Here is a 17,564-nt window from a genome sequence, read left to right on the forward strand (position 1 = left end):
CAGACAAACTCGCTGGCTGATCTCCGGTGGCACTGTGTCACCTGTGCTGGCCAGCATTGTCAGCACTACCGGCTCTCGACCTCCGTCGCCGCGCACCGACACGATCGCTGGAGATCTGATGGGAAAGAATAGTATACCACATGGCGCAACCCCACTCTCGTTTGGTCGCAAGCTAATGTAAGGTACCGCTCAGCCATTCCTAAAGAGACCCTTCTTCTCCCACTTCAGCTCCTGTCCGCATTCACTTCTTTCGTGTCCTTCCTTTCGCTGTCCCTTTCCACCATGCGCAGAGCCTACGAATAAATCCACCATGTTGGCGAATTTGTGGACGCAGAGGCGTCGGCCGCTGCCGCTGATCGCAGTGACACTGCTTGCGATCATAGCAGTCCTAACGGTCATGAACCACAACTCAAACCGAGAGCATTGGATCCCACCAGAGATCGCCCACAACTCGCGACAGTACACCGTCGACAAGGACACTTCCTACGACTATGCCGATGCTCAATTCGTATGCAAAGCGGTGGACTTCAAGCCATTTGGCAAGCAAAGGAAAGTCTACGACTTGATCATGTTCTCTACCGAATTGGACTGGCTTGAGATCCGACTGCACACCTTGTACCCGGTGGTCGACTACTTCATCATCATTGAGTCGCCGACGACCTTCACGAACGCCGATAAACCACTCGTCCTTCGAGACAATTGGGAACGTTACAGGCAGTTCTGGCCTAAGATCATCTATCGCGAAATTCATGACCCGATCAAGTCGGACCGAACTTGGGATCACGAGGACTACCTGCGCAATTCGATGCTCTACTCAGTATTTCCTTCTCTTACCGGTTCAGAGATCCCCGAGAAAGGCGACGTGCTTGTTGTCAGCGATATGGACGAAGTCCTCCGACCCGACACGATGATTCTCCTTCGTTACTGCTCCTTTCCCGCCCGGCTCACGCTTCGCAGCCAATTCTACTACTACTCGTTTCAATGGCTCCACCGCGGCATACAGTGGTCACACCCACAAGCCACCATCTACGGCGGCTCGATCGAGAACACAATCGCTCCGAACGACCTACGAATGGGCCTCATCGGCTCTTCCTTCTTTACCTATCCCTACCAATACTTCCGCCGCTATTGGGATCGCGGAGAATTATGGAATGCAGGCTGGCACTGCAGTTCCTGCTTCTCGACCATCGCAGAATTTCAAATGAAGATGAATAGCTTTTCACACCAGATTTGGAACACGCCAGAGAATAGAGACCCCAGGACGATTGCAGAAAGAGTAAAGAGTGGTCAAGATCTGTTCGGGAGAATGGGAGAAGAGTTCGAGAAAGTTGAGCACAATGAGGATATCCCGCCTTATGTGGCGCGGCAGCATAAGGAGAAGGGGAGATTCGGATATATGGTGAACAGAGACAACGAGCACGCGAGTTTTGAGGACTGGGATGCTCAGATGAGAGGCGGAGGTTGAGGATGAGATGGGCTGGTGCCCCACTGTCTGCCTGACACATTCCATTGTGGACCACGACTTGAGCACCTGGGGCGCTGCCGCAGCATGGATGCCGTGAAGGACGTCCGATCGAATGCTGGGCCATCCTGGCGCAAAATCCGGACATACGTCCTGTGTTGTATCGTCGAGCGCGCACGTGTACCGAAGTCACGTCTGGAGTCCTCTTGGTTTCGGAAGATGCATAGCAACACCGGAGCTGGAGCAAAATTCCAGATTGCAGCTCGCTTGTTATATCTGTATACTCCACAACTCGGCAACATACACTGTACGGGCTTGAGAGTGCGCCCCGTCTGGCTGACAAGTTCGAGGAATGACCTCGTCAAGTGTCGAATGCCACCAAAATTAAGTTCTTACCTGAAGGAAACTATGGGGAAAGAAGAGATGTCTTCACTGATGTGTCTTACTGACACGCCTTCACTGAAGCGCTCCCAATGGAACGTATTCACGGAGATCTCTTCGTTGACGTATAGCGAAGCCTGGTCTCTGAAAGTCGATCTTCATCTCTTACCCGCATCCTCCGGCTTTGCAGACTAGTCACAGCGCGCACACTTGGTGTACACCTTCGTTATCAGATCAAAGACACCCACTGAACAACATCACCAAAGATGCACTCAATTTTCCTGATTACTGGTCTGCTCGCAATGGTCACTGCGCAGCAATCCGAGGTCTATCCAACTGTACTACCTTCCGAAACTCCAATGATCACGACTGCGCAGCAGTCCGAAGTCTATTCAACTGTTCTACCTTCCGAACCACCAATGATCACGACTGCGGATCACTGGAGCTGTGCCACCAAAGACATCGCTTCATACTTCCTGCCTCCAACACCAACTGGTGCACTTTCGACAGCACGCTTGTCCTATGGTCGTAGTGTACAGCCCTGCACGTATACTGGCGTGGAAGCATTCGACTGCCCCTTCCCAGACAAGTCTCTATGGTGTGGATTCTCTACCGCGATGCCATCTACACTGAAAGACGAGTACGCTGCGTATGGTAGTACAGCATCTTCTTGGTGGGCAGAACGCAGCTCGGCAGCTGTCTCTCTGGCCATTGCTTGTCCACACAGTTGGTGGCAAGCTAAAGATCGTGTTAGCTTCGGCGCTGAGAATCTCAATTTCACAATCATCGAAGCGGAGTGTTACACAGAGGCACATGCGACAGGCGGTGAGCCATTTGTATACAGCATTACAACGACCATACTTGCTCCTACGCCCGCGCCCACAACACCACCACAAACAAGCCAGGTCTGAATGACCACTAGGCTGAGGCATTTGCGGAACAGCAGGACGTGGCTTATTGTTGGCCGTTGTTGAGTCAATGCGAATCAAAAATTCTACATGTTGATTTTGATCGTGTAACGGCCGTTGCAGCGATTCATGGGCGTTTTGGCAGGATGCGTGCTAGGTCAGACTAGCACATGTCGCGCGGTCTGAACACGATATCAGTACGTTCAATCCTAATCAATCTTCCATTTCTATCATCAAAACCTTGAATACAACTTGACGTGAACCTAAAGTTCTGAGAAAGGGCCAGGATTGTGCGTGTGTAGAAGTGCAGTGGATGAAGAACTTGTATTTCCAGAGGTATCTGAGTGACGAGTGACACAAATGCAACCAAGCCTGCCGGCCACCTGTCGCCCTCGACTGCCCGGCACCTCACGGCGGCTCCTTGTATGCCGACACGGGCCGCATATCACCACTCATAGGAAGAACTGATCCGGGAACTTCTCCGGTAGTACTGTCTCCAGCTCTGCCATGCAATCTTCTTTACGAAACTTCTGAAGATCCGGCCATCCGTAGCGACGAAAGATCTCTCCTCCGACGCGACAAGCGCCCAGAGTGTCAGGCACGTCTCCCTCATCCCCATACCAAGCCTCCTCCACAAGTCGTCTGCTCAGGGGTACACAGTCCAAGTTGACAAAATGATGCTTCAAGACTTCGAAAAATTCTGGGATCGGCCAGGCAGGAGCGCAACGCCATCCCAACTCTTCATCACTCGAATAGTCGATAGGATCGTCCTGAATGGGCTGAATTGGATGGCTTGGGTCTTCATGGATTGCTGGCGGGCAATCATTCCAATATACGATGCCCAGCTGAGTGTCGAGCAGCATTTTGTAGGGTCCCTGTGAGATCCCAATGACGTGAGGCGGAACGTTCTCAGGCTCCGTTGTGCAAAGTACGTCGAATCCAGTGAGCTCTGGATGCGCTTCCAGGTCTCGAGCTTTACGTTCCCAATCCGCGAATATGCATGCTGGGGCGCCTGCACTCTATCAGCAATGTTCCTGTGAAGGGTGTTGCGCAGCTTACTATGAGTCTCTGGCCTGCCTATGATATGAGGGACGTAAGGCACATGGCGTAGCAGAGCGACGACTTTCTCCGATTTGCCAATCGCTTGCATGCTTTCGCATGTAATGTGCGCCCATCCCGTCACAGGTGGTGTTTTGATCATGCCTGGGTCAATATACATCTTGGTCAAGAACTCGTAGTAGCCCTTGAAAGCCGCGACAGTTGCCTCGTGCGAATAGATGATGTCGTCAATCTTCGCTGCGGATAGGGCCATCTTGCTCGATCCGCACGAATGTCCAAAAGGGCTTGCGAGTGCCTCAAGAGCGCTTCCGCAATAGTAGAGTCCGGTAGGCTGTGAGAAGGGGAACGAAAATGCACGAAAGTGGTTTACGTTTGTGGATTGATTGTTTGCTAACGTTGTGCTTAAGTCTTGGCGCTCTCTTATGGAGTGCGGCGACGCTAATGCATGAGAAGGTGTGCCTGCGCAACATTGACGCGATGAAGAGAGACAGCAGGTGCTCCTACCACATGCCCTATGGGGACCTTCCTGGTCAGGTCTACACTGCACAACTTACATTATTCACAGTCAAAGCGCAACAATCCTCAGTGAAGGATGTTGGGCAAACACCGTATTCCATGGCTGCATCCATGGAAGAGCATCCGTGAATGATCTTTTACCAGTAGCATATAGGAGCACTGGTAATCCAGGAGTCTCCTCGTTGCTACATCGACACCACAGAAACACTTTCAGAACCGCAATCTCAAGATGGTTTTCACAAGATCAATCCGATACCTAACAAACCTCCTGGCCCTATCCACCCTACTCACAGCACCCGCAAAATGTGCGCTGGATCTGGACGTATCTCGAGCTACTGAGCCTGCAAGCGCGAAGAGCAACATTTCTTCGATCATTGACGCCTGGGACCTTTATTGGCCAGAGCAGCACGATTGCCCATTACCCTGCACCGACTATGCCAACATACACAGCTGGATCCCGTACTTTTCGGTAGAGCGGCTTTCTCGATGCAAGGAGCCGATGGTACTACAGCTTTCGGTCTCAACTTCCTTGGACGACCCAAACTCAACTCCACTGATACGAAGCTGTTCTTTGAAAGCAGGCTCATCGCCTAATACGGCGGCTGAGCATCGTGTCAAAGTTGAAAACCCCAAGACGGCAGGATCCCTCTTTGCACCTGGCGTGGTCACGGCATCAGCTTGTCGTCACAATGGTACTGCTTCAGGTCGTTCTGTGAACATTCGTGGAAGTGGCAGCGTACGGAAGAACCACCGCGAAATTGCGGATATACTCAACGGCATGAAGACTTTTTTCAGCACCCCTGACAACTGTGATGAGTCTTTTGTATTTGCCTCTTCCAACGATACTTCCGCCGGAGTCTATATTGGCAAAGAGCTGGGCAAGACAACAGCAACCTCTACACTTGCGATTCTCACGGATCACTTTCGACAAACGAATCAGGCAAGTCAGCGTACCATCGCTCAGAGCTGTAAACCTGGTCTCAGCTCGGAGCACGTTTTTGGTATTGTTATCGATACTACTCGAAACCTCACCGCCGTGCAGAAAACCGCTCTGGACTGGAAACAAGGCCGTTGTTCAACGAGCGGCAGTCTTCGGAGTGATATAGATCTGTCAAAATCTGAAGTATGGGAAATCACGCCGCCCACTCGTCAGGGTGAAACTTCCGCTACTTCTCGCAAGAGCAACCTGTTCGGAAATGGTACATACCTTTCCTCTCTGGGACAGCGTGGTAGCAGATTCATCGGTGGTGTGAGAACTCTGCTTCCTGGTGTCAGTCCCGAACAAGAGAAAAATGCTCACCGACGTGTCACGGACTCTACCACGCCTACGCCGCCTTCCACCCGTTTGACGAATATCACATATACATCCAGTGATATCACAACGTCTTCGGATATCTCCACTCTCGGAATTTTGAGGTGGAAAGATTCCCTTGGGGGCAACAGAACCTCTCAACTTGCTGAAAAGGACGAGACCAAGCAGGACTATGGAGGCCTGTCAATCAGGCAGGCGTCTCTTACATGTCACGCTCATTTGTTACAAAACGGCGATTCCTGTTTCGCCCTGGCCGAACAGTACAATGCTATCGTTGACGACATAGAGTCTTGGAATGCCGGTAAGACATGGGGCTGGCAGGGTTGCGATGATCTACTCATTGGATATCTCATCTGCGTTGGTCCAGGTGGGCCACCGATGCCTGCACCTCAAGAGGGTGCTCAGTGTGGCCCACTAGTTCCAGGGACAACTGCACCGTCTGATCCATCGGTGTCGCTAGCAGATCTGAACCCATGTCCTCTGAACGCATGCTGCACCAATTGGGGCTTTTGTGGAATATTTCCGTCCCATTGCGATGTTAACGCGCCACCGAATGCTGCACCAGGAGCGAAGAACAAGGACGCAAAGAATACATGTATCTCCAACTGCGGGACTGACATCGTGGACAGTCCTAAAGCACCTACTCGATTCGGCCGTGTCGGCTACTACTCTGCATTTGCGTTCGATCGGGAGTGTCTTCGTCTGCCGGCGATAATGGCTTGGACTGATGCTTCGTATACTATTATGCACTGGGCTTTTGCAGAAATCGATCCAAACACCTGGGATGTTATTATCAATGATCCCGGGGATCAATGGAAAGACTTCAAGTCAAAATATTATGTGAAGCGGGTTGTCTCGTTTGGAGGCTGGGCATATTCTACCGCACCCGAAACTTACGACATTATAAGGCAAGCTATTCTCGTTCATTACGAGGACTTCACGGACAACATAGCGCGCTTTCTCAAGGACCATAATCTAGATGGGGTTGACATCGACTGGGAGTACCCTGGCGCAACGGACATTGTCGTAGACGGACAAGCTATCGGGACTAAGGACGATGGCGAGCTCTATCTGCGTTTTCTACGCGTACTGCGAGAGAAAGTCGGGCCCACCAAAAGCATCTCTATCGCTGCTCCAGCCTCGTACTGGTACTTGAAAGCTTTCCCCATTGATACTATGGCTACAGTGGTTGACTACATTGTCTACATGACTTATGACCTTCACGGGCAGTGGGACTACGGGAATCCGAATGCCTTCGACAACTGCGACTCAGGAAAATGCATGCGCAGCCACATCAACCTCACAGATACGATCAGCGCATTGGGGATGATTACGAAAGCTGGCGTGCCGACGAACAAAATATTCGTCGGCGAGGCCAGCTATGGCAGGTCCTTTCACATGGCCGACCCTCATTGTTCGGGCGAGCTATGTGAGTTCACAGGCTCACGGAATCATTCAGATGCCGAGCCAGGAAGATGTACTGGATCAAGTGGTATTCTAGCCATGGCAGAAATTGCCGAGCTCATGGCAGCGCACGGTCACGAAGTCGTGAGTCTCCACGACTCACGGTCTAACTCGGACATTGTACTGTACAACGGAGACTACATCAGTTACATGACTGAACAGACAAAGGATACGAGACGGGAGGATTGGAGAAGACTCAACTTCGCTGGCAGTGTTGACTGGGCACTCGACCTCCAGCGTTTCAGTGAACTCGATGGTAAACCTCCGTCAGACATACCGGAAGGTGGGCAGGAAGGATGCATTGCTGGTCTGGATATAACGCCTTACACAGGCAATATCTGTGAGTTCGCTTGCAGTTTGGGATTCTGTCCTGCTCAATTCTGTGAGTGTTCGAATACGGGGGATGTTCCACCACGGCCATCAGAGCACAATCTGCCGGATGCAAAAGCCGTTGACAACGAGCATGTCATCATCAACCAACTTTGCGCATTTTCATGCAAGTACGGCTACTGTCCACTCGAAGTCTGTATCCGTGGAGACGGTAATTCGGGTCTTGGTAATAGCGCTCTCGAAAGGGGTTCGCGTGCAGAATGCGTGGTGTACAATGATCTTGATCTTCGCGAAAAAACTTTGGACGACTGCTGGGACTTCTGTAGAAATGATGTCGAGAAAGCGCATGAGGAAGGTCGCACTACGAACTACGGCTGCCTAGGACTTGGTGCTCCGGAAATCCCGTGGTATCAAAGACTCTATGGTCCAGAGGGTGCTGCAGGTCGATGTCTCTGCGACAACTATGCGATCAATGAGATCGCTGACGCTGTCATCGAAGCTCTACCAAGCGTCGCTCAGGTTCGTCTGTCGAAATGAAATTCGTCTGCTCTGCTATCTGACTGACAAAACTCACCAGGTCGGTTGTGCGATTCTCATGACATCGCTAAAATCTGTGCTCACGATGGGTCTCAACGCCTTTCCTCCGGGGCGCGCGGTACACTCTGGACTAGGTGAGCTGCATGCAATACACCCTATTTTGGGTCTGGCAATACTGACTCTACCGAGATGCGCTTCTCACCGCTACACAGATGATCAACCATGTTTATCCCAAAGATCAGTATCCAGGAGAAGCTTTTGACTGGTGGTTGAGCCCATGTGGCGGCGATGACTTGATTCCTGAGGATCTACGCTCTGCATTCGACATCATGAGCCTGGTCAGCGGAGGTAGCAGTTTCCGCGCACCGAAGAACATTCCCCGCGGCAGTGGTAGAAAAGGCGACACTGGAAATCCTAAGGATCAATCTACACCAAGGCCACCAACAACCACAACAAGCGAACCTGCCAATACAGCTTCCGCGGATTGCCATGTTGCAGGTACAACATCAGCCTGTCTGCCGACTGCGACGCCGAACGCATACGTTTCATGTCAAAATCCAGGCGTGATAAAGACTTGGCAGAAGATGAGCGAGTACCAGAATGTCGTCCGTCGCAGTACATGTGGTGCGAATCGTAGATGGACCATCAACGACTACAGCGTGACTTCCCTCGAATACCCTGTCAATGGAATGCCGGTAACCAAAACTGGCACTTGCAGCCTTGACAGTAGAGAGTGGCCAGCTTGCCGTCACTATAGTTCGGCCATACGGGTACGCCCACAATATGCCACGATTACGTGCATAGAGGAGCAGGCGAAAGTATCACCAGCCAACAGTATCAGAAGGCCGCATGTTTCGGTTTGGAGGCAACAGCACTCCGGTTCGGGCTGGCTCGAGACCACGCGTCGCCCGTACCAGGGAGAGTGCCAAGTGGATGAATATCCTCCAGCATATTTGTTAGGAAAAGCTCGGATCTCATCCTCAGATGCTCAGCTTATGCGCTTTATCCCCGCAACGGCGAACGAGCCCGCTGGCAAGATCTGGAAAGGATTGTGCATGCGTGCCCCTCTTGAGCCAATGGCTGCCTCTGAGATAGCACGCAGAGTCACTCAATCAGGGCGTTCAACCGTGACCTCGGATCGCCAGGCTGAGACCACAAAATGGACAGCCAGGATTGGTGTCGACCACATACCAGTATTCAGTATGGGTGGATGGCTGCAAACATCACAGAGGAACGATGGCTTGAATGACAATGGATGCTGGCCCTCTAGGATCGCACCCGGCGATCCTGGATTCGCGCTGTTGGATGCGGACCCTTACAATATCGCGCGTCAGCGGCCCAACTTCAATTATCGTCAACCATATGTTCCTGGTAGGAACGGCGTGTAGGCGATTGAAAGATGGTGAGGATTGGTGAATTCGCTGCTGTTGGGGTTATTGCGGAGCACGGAGGCTCATTGTATCGTGTCGCACAATTTCGTCGTCCAGAGCGGATGTCTTTGTGTTTGCCTTCCTATTGCATATCATGGCGACAGTTCTTGACCACAGCAGAAGTGGATCAATTTGCATTTTCCAGCGACTTCGAGGGTATAGACTGATATCAGCAACGGCTTAGCTTCTTTTTCACTATAAATATCACAATTTCAATGTGCCAAATAGCCTGATTTTCCATTCGAAGGACAACATCATCATCCATTGTGCTTGGAAATGAAGAGCGAGAGATCTTTGACAAATTGAATGAAGTTCCAAGTTTTCCAAGGACAAGACCGAGTCTAGAGCTCTTCCAGAGTATGCACAGTACTGTGGGCGGATCTCGGATCAACGCATTCAATCGATGAGCCCCCCGGCATTCAACAACCGTCTGGGTCTTTTGAGGTCCTTTGAGGCGTAGAACGCAATTCTGCATAGCATTGGGGACTTCGCGGAAGTATCGATGGCTCCTCTGAGCCAACACACTGCCCAGCGGCGGTGACTAGCCCCATGCTACTCGCCTTACTCCTGAACGAGGTGTGGAGGCCGTTTGGTTCCCTCTCTTTATCTTCTGGGCAACGAATGTAAAAGTTCCTATCCTTCGTCCAATCCCTAGGTCATCAATATGTAAATCTTGCTTCGTCCTGTCCGTCTGGGTCCGAGCGTACTTGCCAGCCGATGCGGAGCGCCGCATTGTCGGCGATTGATGGAATTCGTAGCCACGTGCAGCTCCAGGCTCGAACTCACAGGCTCGTTCGAGAAGGGACAAGGACGTCGCTCGATCTGCACATACACGATCCACACCATAGCCATGCCATATTCGCATTCAATGAATAGACCGCATTTGAACAGTTCTTGTAATGAGCTTAATCTATTCCATGGTGTTTGTCCTTGCCAGCGGACCTCCTCGGATTTGGCGGTCCGAACCGACCTCCACCCCTATTACCTTCCAACTCTCCGTTTGCTTCCTGTTCTACAACTTGTCAGCTCGTGCACAGACACCATCAAACAAGATGTACGGATGCGCGACATGCACTCGCGAGTTCGGCTCTGTCCACGCGGCAGCACAGCACATGAATGCAGTGAATCACTGTGCTGAATGCGAGACCTGCGACGAGCAGTTCTACAATCAACGCGCCTGCAATCAACATATGAATGATTGCGATCACTGGGCACCGAGATATGACTGCGAAGCGTGCAACCTCCAGTTCGATTCTTCTAGTGCCGCTCGGCGTCATATGGACAATAACAACCACTGGCGTCAGCACTATTGCCGTGAATGCCAGAGGGGTTTCCAGAATGAGAACAACCTCCAGCAGGTATAAAGATTGTGGTGTGATCGTCTTGCTGGGCGTTCTCTGTTGGCTCACATCTTCTAGCACCTTCGAGGAGCAGCTCATATGGCGAACAGTATCACTTGCCCTTTTTGCAAGAGGGTAAGTGGACGGTTCGTGTTGGAGTTGCTGGTTCCTGTACTGATATCTGGCAGGGACATACTACTGCAAGCGGCGTGGCACATCACCTCGAGACTGGTGCCTGCCCAGCAGCACGTAACTTGAATCGAGAGACCATCTACAAGATCATCAATGAGCGGGACACTCGAGGAGCCATCACCAACAAGCAGCTGACTTGGCACGAAGAAGAGAACGCCGAGTTGGTTGCGAGTAACGCGAGCTGGAATGGCTACGCATTCGAGTGCTATCTCTGCCATCGTGACTTTGGCACTTTACGCGCCCTGAATCAGCATCTTAGCTCGCCGGCCCACAAGCAGAAGATCTACCATTGTCTAAGCCGTTCTTGCGGAAGACAATTTACCGCGCTTGCGCAGCTCTTCAATCATCCCGAAAGCGAGAGCTGCGGAGCAACGAGATTCAGTGTCGTGCAGAAGAATGCTGCTGCTGTGTTCTTTGGGCAGAGGATGATTGGTTGGTAGGACCAGCGGACTTGACCTGGAATTCCGTTCAAACCCTACGGAGACAGCAACGGTACCAACTAGAGGATTCACAAGCTTGAGAAGCTCCGATTGCCTCACAAAAATGGCAGTTCGTGGAATTGCTCATGTCGCATCAATCAGATCGGCTTGCGATTTGACATGCCTCGAACGCCATACATACACGAACGATCTTCTGAAAGTGCTCGAGCTCCTCGCAGAGAGATGCTGCTCTTGTCGAAGCTGCTCAGGGCCGCAGGGTGGCCCTAATGACGAAGGTGCCCTGACTCAGATCGATGCAACTCTTCTTCTCAAAGAGCACCATTGCGCATGAGCATTTTGCTGTCTGGTATCAACGAGCTTTCCATATAGGAGCACTTCGATCAAGCAGCAGTTGTGTTCGAGTCGTTTGATGGAGATTCCTCATGATACTTTTCTTGCCACTCGCGGTGAGTTGGCGCGCATCTCGTAAGAGAGTCGCGCAAGTCCACCATCTGCTCCTGCACTTCTTGCGCCAGGCTAGGATAAAACCTGACGAGCCACTTGATGTCCTCAGCCGTAACGCGACGCGACAAGATGTCGATTGCAAGTTTCCGCAGTTTGGGGCCCATGAGGTCGGCATCTACCACAAACCCGCAAAGTTGTTTGACATTGATGCAATCAACCATGAGGGGGATCATGCTGTCAAGAACCTTGTTCATGAAGACAGTATCTCTCAGCTTTTGACCGATACGCCAGACAGATTTCAATGAAACCAGTTTGAGGCCAAGGTCGTTGATGCTTTCCACTGGTTTGAGCTCGAAACACACCAATACATGCAGTTCGGAGTCCTCTTCGTGCAGATTCTTCGTGTAAGCCAAGAAAGGAGCTGCCATTACATCTGGCAACTCCATGACTCTGTCTCCATCGTAATTGGTGGTTGTTTTGGCGAGCTCTTCCTTGACGAACGGTGAGCGCTTGCAAATGACTTCTTCACGAAGTATGAAGGTTCTTCGCAGCTCGCCCTGGCCGGCAACGATCTTGACAAAGTTGGCGTAGTCGTAGATGTGAACTGTGGGACTTGGCTTTGCGCGCTTTGGGTTGCTGGGCGTGACATTGACCGGGGCGCGCTTGCGCTTTGCCACGTTTCTTGTGGAGGCCATGAAGCTGGTGTGTTTTGATGCGACAAAATGTCAATGCAGTGGAGATTGATGTGTTCCAAGAGTTTTCATTCACAGTAAAGGATGACACGAGTTCCAAGCAAAAAAGGTGCGTAATTTCTGTGGAGCAAGTGAGCCTACGGGGCAGAACAGGCAACTGCAGTTGTGGAAATCCTTCTGAGGTGAATGTGATGCCTCACTTCTTGCTCATGAATACCTTTTGTCACGCGCAGAGCTTCTGCTGCTGGCAATATCGCTGGGTCAAAGTTCACTTCATAGCAGGCCGCACGTTTGCTCATCGCAAGCTCGACAGTCTCGAACTCATGAAAAACGGTCTCTCTATCACATGAAATCTCCCCTGACAATCGAAAACTAACTATTGCTCGCAAGGCTTCATCAAGCAGTAAGTATTTTGCGCAATTGGTGCACTTGCTCGAGACTCGGGACCTATAAAATATAAAATTTTCTATACCGCGCAGCAGCAAACCCCACCGCCCTATGTTCATATACATTATTTGCAATCCCATTCTGAGTCACGCAACCAGTGGTTCAAATGCGTGGCTGATGACTTGCAATTTCGTAGCTCGTCAAACTTCGTCCCGATCATCACTTTCATGGTTCCTTGTGAAGGCCTCTCGACTCCCTACATGACCAATCCCAAGATCGCAGAGAGTGTTGCACCCAGGAGCGCTGCCTTCAGAGACACTCTAGTATAGGAGGCGCTTGAGCCAGTCTGCTGCGCGGGCGCTGAAGTCTCGGATCCTTGAGCATCTGTCGTCTGCGAAGCGCTGTTCGAGGACCCTGTAGCAGCGCTGACATCGCCCGAGGCACTCGGCGTGACTGTCGTCAAAGTCGTCTGGGTGACAGCAGATGGCCCGGTGCTGGTAGGCGAGCCTGATGCAGTCGCATTGGGTGAGCCTGTTGGAATCGTGCCGAAAGTCGGCGTCTGTCACTGGAGTCAGCTAGTTGTACCAACATGTGGATGCATCGTGGCTCCTCACAAATGTGGCAGGATATGCGCCAGTATCGACTGCCTCCTCACTCCGAATTGCCCACAGATATCCGACCTCGTCCTGATTTGTGGTGAGGATGTCGCTGGTATTGACAACATCGCCTTCAGAACTATTGGCGTCAACTGATAGTGCTGCTCGACCGTTCGATGAGAATGTCGTGAAAAGAAGGCCGCCGGAGTCCGAAGAGCTGTTGAAGACTTGAAATCTGAGTATCGTGAGTACTCGCTTTCGCCAGCTCGAAAATCTTGACTCAGTGGCAACTTACTCCGCCGCGTCATTCCCACATTCTCTCACAGTCGGTGGCTCAACGCAAAGCTCCGGCCCATCACACCCATCATAGAGACAAAACCTCCCCTCCGAAGTCTTCGATCTCAGAGCATACACGCCTCGGCTCGCATCGGGTCCGGCAGCAACGAATTGCCACAAAGTTGGGTCTTCGACATCGCTGAGCTGTACTGCAGATGGTGGTGAAGCTAAATATGCCAGACATCAATCACTTATGCACAGTGGTCGCGGGAGCAGAACGTACAGCTGGAGAGGCCAAAGTAGTAGTCCGTCGCGAAAGCCTGAATGGAATACCACGCGTCTGGAGCAATGCCAGTGAGCGCGTTGCCGACAGCGGATGGAGTTGAAGACATCTTTCTTTGGTTTCCTGGCGTTCGACGTTGTGCCGGTGGTGTGTAGTTGAACAGCTGAGGTCCGTTTCAAGCTTGCCGTCTGATCACCAAGTTCTTTCCTCGCAACGAACACGAAATCCCATGTGAAGATGCAGATGTGAGATGTACCTTCCCAAATTCACTTCTTTTCTTTCAGCTCCCGAATGTTGTCAGACGACAGCACGCATTCGTGTAACAAAGAACCAGGTCAGGTCACCTACAGGAATGACACAGGCCAAGGCATCACAAAGCACCCAGAGCGACGCCACAGCCAAGGTTCCTGACTCTCTCACAACCTACCAAAGCTCTACGACCAGCATGCTTGTACGCCTGGGGCGTCGCGTTTTCCATAAGGTGATTCGGTACCATTTCCCGGAAGCCGAGACCTGCATATAAGCAAGCCTCATTGTTGAGCTGCACCAAGCTGTAGCTTGAATTTGTGCCCGTTGCTATGGAGACTTTTTGCCAAGACGATCTGTTTCATGTGCTTCCACGCGGGGGACGAGCTGAGCTGAGCTGCACATACATCCTTGCAAGATGTATGACCTCCCGATGAAGACCGTCATGCACGGCGATGTTCAACGAAAATTCGTCCAAAACACATCTCAGCCCTAGTCCATCCCAACATCCATCCTCACTTTCAACAAATCCTGCTTCTCAATCTTCTCCCTCTTCTGCAACAGTTCATTGAAATCCCACGTACAGCTCACATACCTTCCTGCAAGCCATTCTCTCCTCTCTGACGTCAACCAAACAATCGAGTCGCCAGCAAGCTCAGGTGTATCCATCAACAAGTTATGCATATCCTTTGGCAGACCGCTCGCAAGTCCAGTCATAACGCCTCCGGGATGAATACCAAACGACAGAAGGCCCTGATCCTTATAGTCGAGGTTCAAGAACTCGCCAAATCTTAGCAACGCCAGCTTCCCAGTCTGGTACCCTGACCCACCAGGCAGGAGGACATGTGCTCCGATCGATGCGACGTTCAGGACAATTTTGGGACTATCCTGTGTCTTCAGGATCAACGGCAGAAGAGCTTGCGTAACGAGGTAAGGTCCTTTAATGTTGACTTCCCAGACTTTCCACCAGTTATCCGCATCCTGTTCAATGATCGGGGCGAGTCTCTCCATATATCCGGCATTATTGATCAGGACATCCAGTCTTCCAAAAGCTTGCTCAAGTTCATTCGCAGCTTTCTGCACGCTCTCCTTGCTGGTGACATCGATACTCAAAGGCAAGACTTTGGGTGTCTTCTTTCCGGCTTTCGTTGCTGCCTCTGTCATTTCCATCGCCAGCGCTTCCATTCCAGATCGAGCCGCGATCGCAATGTATGAGGTTCCAGCTTTGGCATAGCTGAGAGCTGTGGCTCTGCCGATCCCCTTTGATGCTCCAGTGACGAGTACGGCGCGACCATCGAGCTCAAACTGTTCTGGGTTGATAAAATCGTAAGTGTCGTGGTGAATGGTGGGCGTGAAGTCGCTGCCATTGCTACTGAGCTTTGCACCTGGCTTTTGAGACATCTTGGACGATTGCTGTGTCGCTCTAGCTTGTCGGGTCGTTTCTTTTGGGGATATCACTTCGCTGCCGTATTGACACAAGACGGATTCACTCGCCACGCTCCGGACTTATTGTTGCCTACGATGCTTATATGCGAGGTCCGCATTAAAAAGTGGTACCTTCATCATTGATGAGATTCCTTGCAACATGTGACCCGGTGTGACGTTCGCAACAAAGATGATCCCTGGTTGTGCTGGAACGATCAAGATGCGGCTGCCCGTCGGATATTTGGTGAGTCCGCTTCACCATGATTTGCGCCGAGTCGGGAAGAGTACTTACCTCTGCGAAAATGGACTTACAGACAGGCCGACCATTTTACAAGAGAACGATATGTGTCTGAAACTGGTCTCGAGACCGCGGATCGCATGCGCCACTTGTGCCCTGAAAGACGCATCGCTTCCCTTCCGAACGGAGAAGATTGGCGAAGTATTCTTCTCGGGCTCGAAGCTTTCCATTGCACAGAAGTAGTCGTGCTTGGGACTGGTGTGTGCAATTCGTTTATTCATTATATTCATCCTACCCAGTGATGTCTTATCACACCACATTCGTAGGATCGTATGCTTTGCTTTTCCTCCCGCTCATTGCTTCCCAGCCATCCCATCCACTATCCAACTCGTATATTGAAGCTCGCGCAGCTTCCACTGCTCTCCCATCGCCTTCCAGTTCGTATTTGGCCCCGATCGGACTGAGTTCGGTCGGATACGCAGATTGCGGCGTCGCGAGAGAGTTCCGTGCAGGGAGTTCTGCCTTGCCGAATTGAGAGACGCCGCGAGGGCGATCGAGATTATTGTTGTTGTCCTTTATCCTTTGCTGCTCCTTCCGCTTCTTTTTGTGTCTGTATAGCATGAAAGCCCATACGAACAGACTGACGACTCCAACAAGTGCCAGAAATGAGCCCACTCCGATCCCGATCATCATGCCCAGCCCTGGGCCGTCGTCCGATGAAGTGCTCGTTTCTGTCGCAGTTGCGGTTGCTGTCGGTAACACGGTGGTCGTCGCAGTCGCAGATGAGCTGGCAGTCGCAGTATTCGTAGGCTGCGCAACGATGTTATACTGCGCGGCTGGGACGTTCCCGCTCCCTCGCGCAGCATTCGCGCCATCCAGATACGCGCTGTCTGTTGTGCCTTTCATGTTGATCAACGTGAAGCGGTTGGAGTAGTTGATGACCGTGTTTCCGTCTGTGGTATTGCTGATCATTCGGAAGTAGAACCCATTCTCGAATGACTGCGCGATTTCCGGATCAATAGTACCTGTGACCTGGCCGGTTGAGACCTTGTCGCCGGGACTTCCAATCGTCGCAATGGGTTTCGAATTCAGAGGGTCGTTGCCTCCTACTATTAATTGTAGTTCGTATGTGTCCAAGGCGGCCATGTCTGGCGAGCCGCCTGCGTCGGTCCATCTCACTGTCTATTCAGGATCGCAGTCAGTCGCACAGCCCATTGCGCCGCAATGCCGAGTTCTCTCGAGACACTCACTATCGGCCCTGCAGGCCAAGTAGCTCCAGCAGCCGGAGTGGTAAATGTGACTCCCACGGCAAGCGCATCATGCACCAGTGAAGACAGAACAAAAAGCGAAAGCAATAGCAGCGAAAACGACCGTGATTCAGAATGCCGTACGGAAGGCATCTGTCGCATCCATAGGGCAGTTGTACAAAACACCAAAAGGAGCGTAGTTGCGCAGCAATGCGCGTGTGGGTAAAAACGAGTGAATGGCAAGAGTATGCTGTGTACAACGAATGCGTGACTACATTACCGTAGAGAGGTGGTCTGGCGCAGCAGAAAGAGGAGTTGACCGCGTGGTCTGCGGCTATACCGCAAGCAGTTCCCACTGA

General features: G+C 51.7%; 9 protein-coding genes across 10 annotated transcripts; 4 read left to right on the plus strand and 5 right to left on the minus strand.

Moving 5' to 3' along the window:
* Positions 1 to 310: 310 nt before the first annotated feature.
* CKM354_000139600 (uncharacterized protein) lies at positions 311 to 1,465 on the plus strand (the record flags this gene model as incomplete). Its single annotated transcript, XM_044796520.1, has 1 exon — positions 311 to 1,465. One exon carries the CDS (start codon positions 311 to 313, stop codon positions 1,463 to 1,465), a length of 1,155 nt encoding a protein of 384 aa, XP_044652455.1.
* A 680-nt stretch (positions 1,466 to 2,145) lies between these two features.
* CKM354_000139700 (uncharacterized protein) lies at positions 2,146 to 2,754 on the plus strand (the record flags this gene model as incomplete). The annotated part of the gene is made up of 1 exon (XM_044796521.1): positions 2,146 to 2,754. The coding sequence occupies one exon, from the start codon at positions 2,146 to 2,148 to the stop codon at positions 2,752 to 2,754; it is 609 nt and encodes a 202-aa protein (XP_044652456.1).
* A 449-nt stretch (positions 2,755 to 3,203) lies between these two features.
* Positions 3,204 to 4,063, minus strand: CKM354_000139800 (uncharacterized protein; the record flags this gene model as incomplete). 2 transcript variants are annotated; one of them, XM_044796522.1, is made up of 2 exons in its annotated part: positions 3,204 to 3,754; positions 3,811 to 4,063. In XM_044796522.1, the coding sequence occupies 2 exons, from the start codon at positions 4,061 to 4,063 to the stop codon at positions 3,204 to 3,206; spliced, it is 804 nt and encodes a 267-aa protein (XP_044652457.1). The 2 variants fall into 2 exon arrangements, with proteins under 2 accessions (XP_044652457.1, XP_044652458.1); XM_044796523.1 differs by having other exon boundaries at positions 3,204 to 3,763.
* A 492-nt stretch (positions 4,064 to 4,555) lies between these two features.
* On the plus strand, positions 4,556 to 9,357 carry CKM354_000139900 (uncharacterized protein; the record flags this gene model as incomplete). Its single annotated transcript, XM_044796524.1, has 3 exons — positions 4,556 to 7,951; positions 8,010 to 8,103; positions 8,159 to 9,357. 3 exons carry the CDS (start codon positions 4,556 to 4,558, stop codon positions 9,355 to 9,357), a joined length of 4,689 nt encoding a protein of 1,562 aa, XP_044652459.1.
* A 1,094-nt stretch (positions 9,358 to 10,451) lies between these two features.
* CKM354_000140000 (uncharacterized protein) lies at positions 10,452 to 11,371 on the plus strand (the record flags this gene model as incomplete). Its single annotated transcript, XM_044796525.1, has 3 exons — positions 10,452 to 10,757; positions 10,818 to 10,874; positions 10,928 to 11,371. 3 exons carry the CDS (start codon positions 10,452 to 10,454, stop codon positions 11,369 to 11,371), a joined length of 807 nt encoding a protein of 268 aa, XP_044652460.1.
* Positions 11,372 to 11,751: 380 nt separating this feature from the next.
* On the minus strand, positions 11,752 to 12,510 carry CKM354_000140100 (uncharacterized protein; the record flags this gene model as incomplete). Its single annotated transcript, XM_044796526.1, has 1 exon — positions 11,752 to 12,510. The coding sequence occupies one exon, from the start codon at positions 12,508 to 12,510 to the stop codon at positions 11,752 to 11,754; it is 759 nt and encodes a 252-aa protein (XP_044652461.1).
* Positions 12,511 to 13,150: 640 nt separating this feature from the next.
* CKM354_000140200 (uncharacterized protein) lies at positions 13,151 to 14,158 on the minus strand (the record flags this gene model as incomplete). Its single annotated transcript, XM_044796527.1, has 4 exons — positions 13,151 to 13,453; positions 13,509 to 13,725; positions 13,786 to 13,993; positions 14,050 to 14,158. 4 exons carry the CDS (start codon positions 14,156 to 14,158, stop codon positions 13,151 to 13,153), a joined length of 837 nt encoding a protein of 278 aa, XP_044652462.1.
* A 629-nt stretch (positions 14,159 to 14,787) lies between these two features.
* Positions 14,788 to 15,696, minus strand: CKM354_000140300 (uncharacterized protein; the record flags this gene model as incomplete). The annotated part of the gene is made up of 1 exon (XM_044796528.1): positions 14,788 to 15,696. One exon carries the CDS (start codon positions 15,694 to 15,696, stop codon positions 14,788 to 14,790), a length of 909 nt encoding a protein of 302 aa, XP_044652463.1.
* A 571-nt stretch (positions 15,697 to 16,267) lies between these two features.
* On the minus strand, positions 16,268 to 17,367 carry CKM354_000140400 (uncharacterized protein; the record flags this gene model as incomplete). Its single annotated transcript, XM_044796529.1, has 2 exons — positions 16,268 to 17,140; positions 17,209 to 17,367. The coding sequence occupies 2 exons, from the start codon at positions 17,365 to 17,367 to the stop codon at positions 16,268 to 16,270; spliced, it is 1,032 nt and encodes a 343-aa protein (XP_044652464.1).
* Between the last annotated feature and the right edge of the window lie 197 nt (positions 17,368 to 17,564).

Source organism: Cercospora kikuchii (genome assembly GCF_019650295.1).
Source record: "Cercospora kikuchii DNA, contig_00001, whole genome shotgun sequence".
Taxonomy (NCBI): domain Eukaryota; kingdom Fungi; phylum Ascomycota; class Dothideomycetes; order Mycosphaerellales; family Mycosphaerellaceae; genus Cercospora; species Cercospora kikuchii.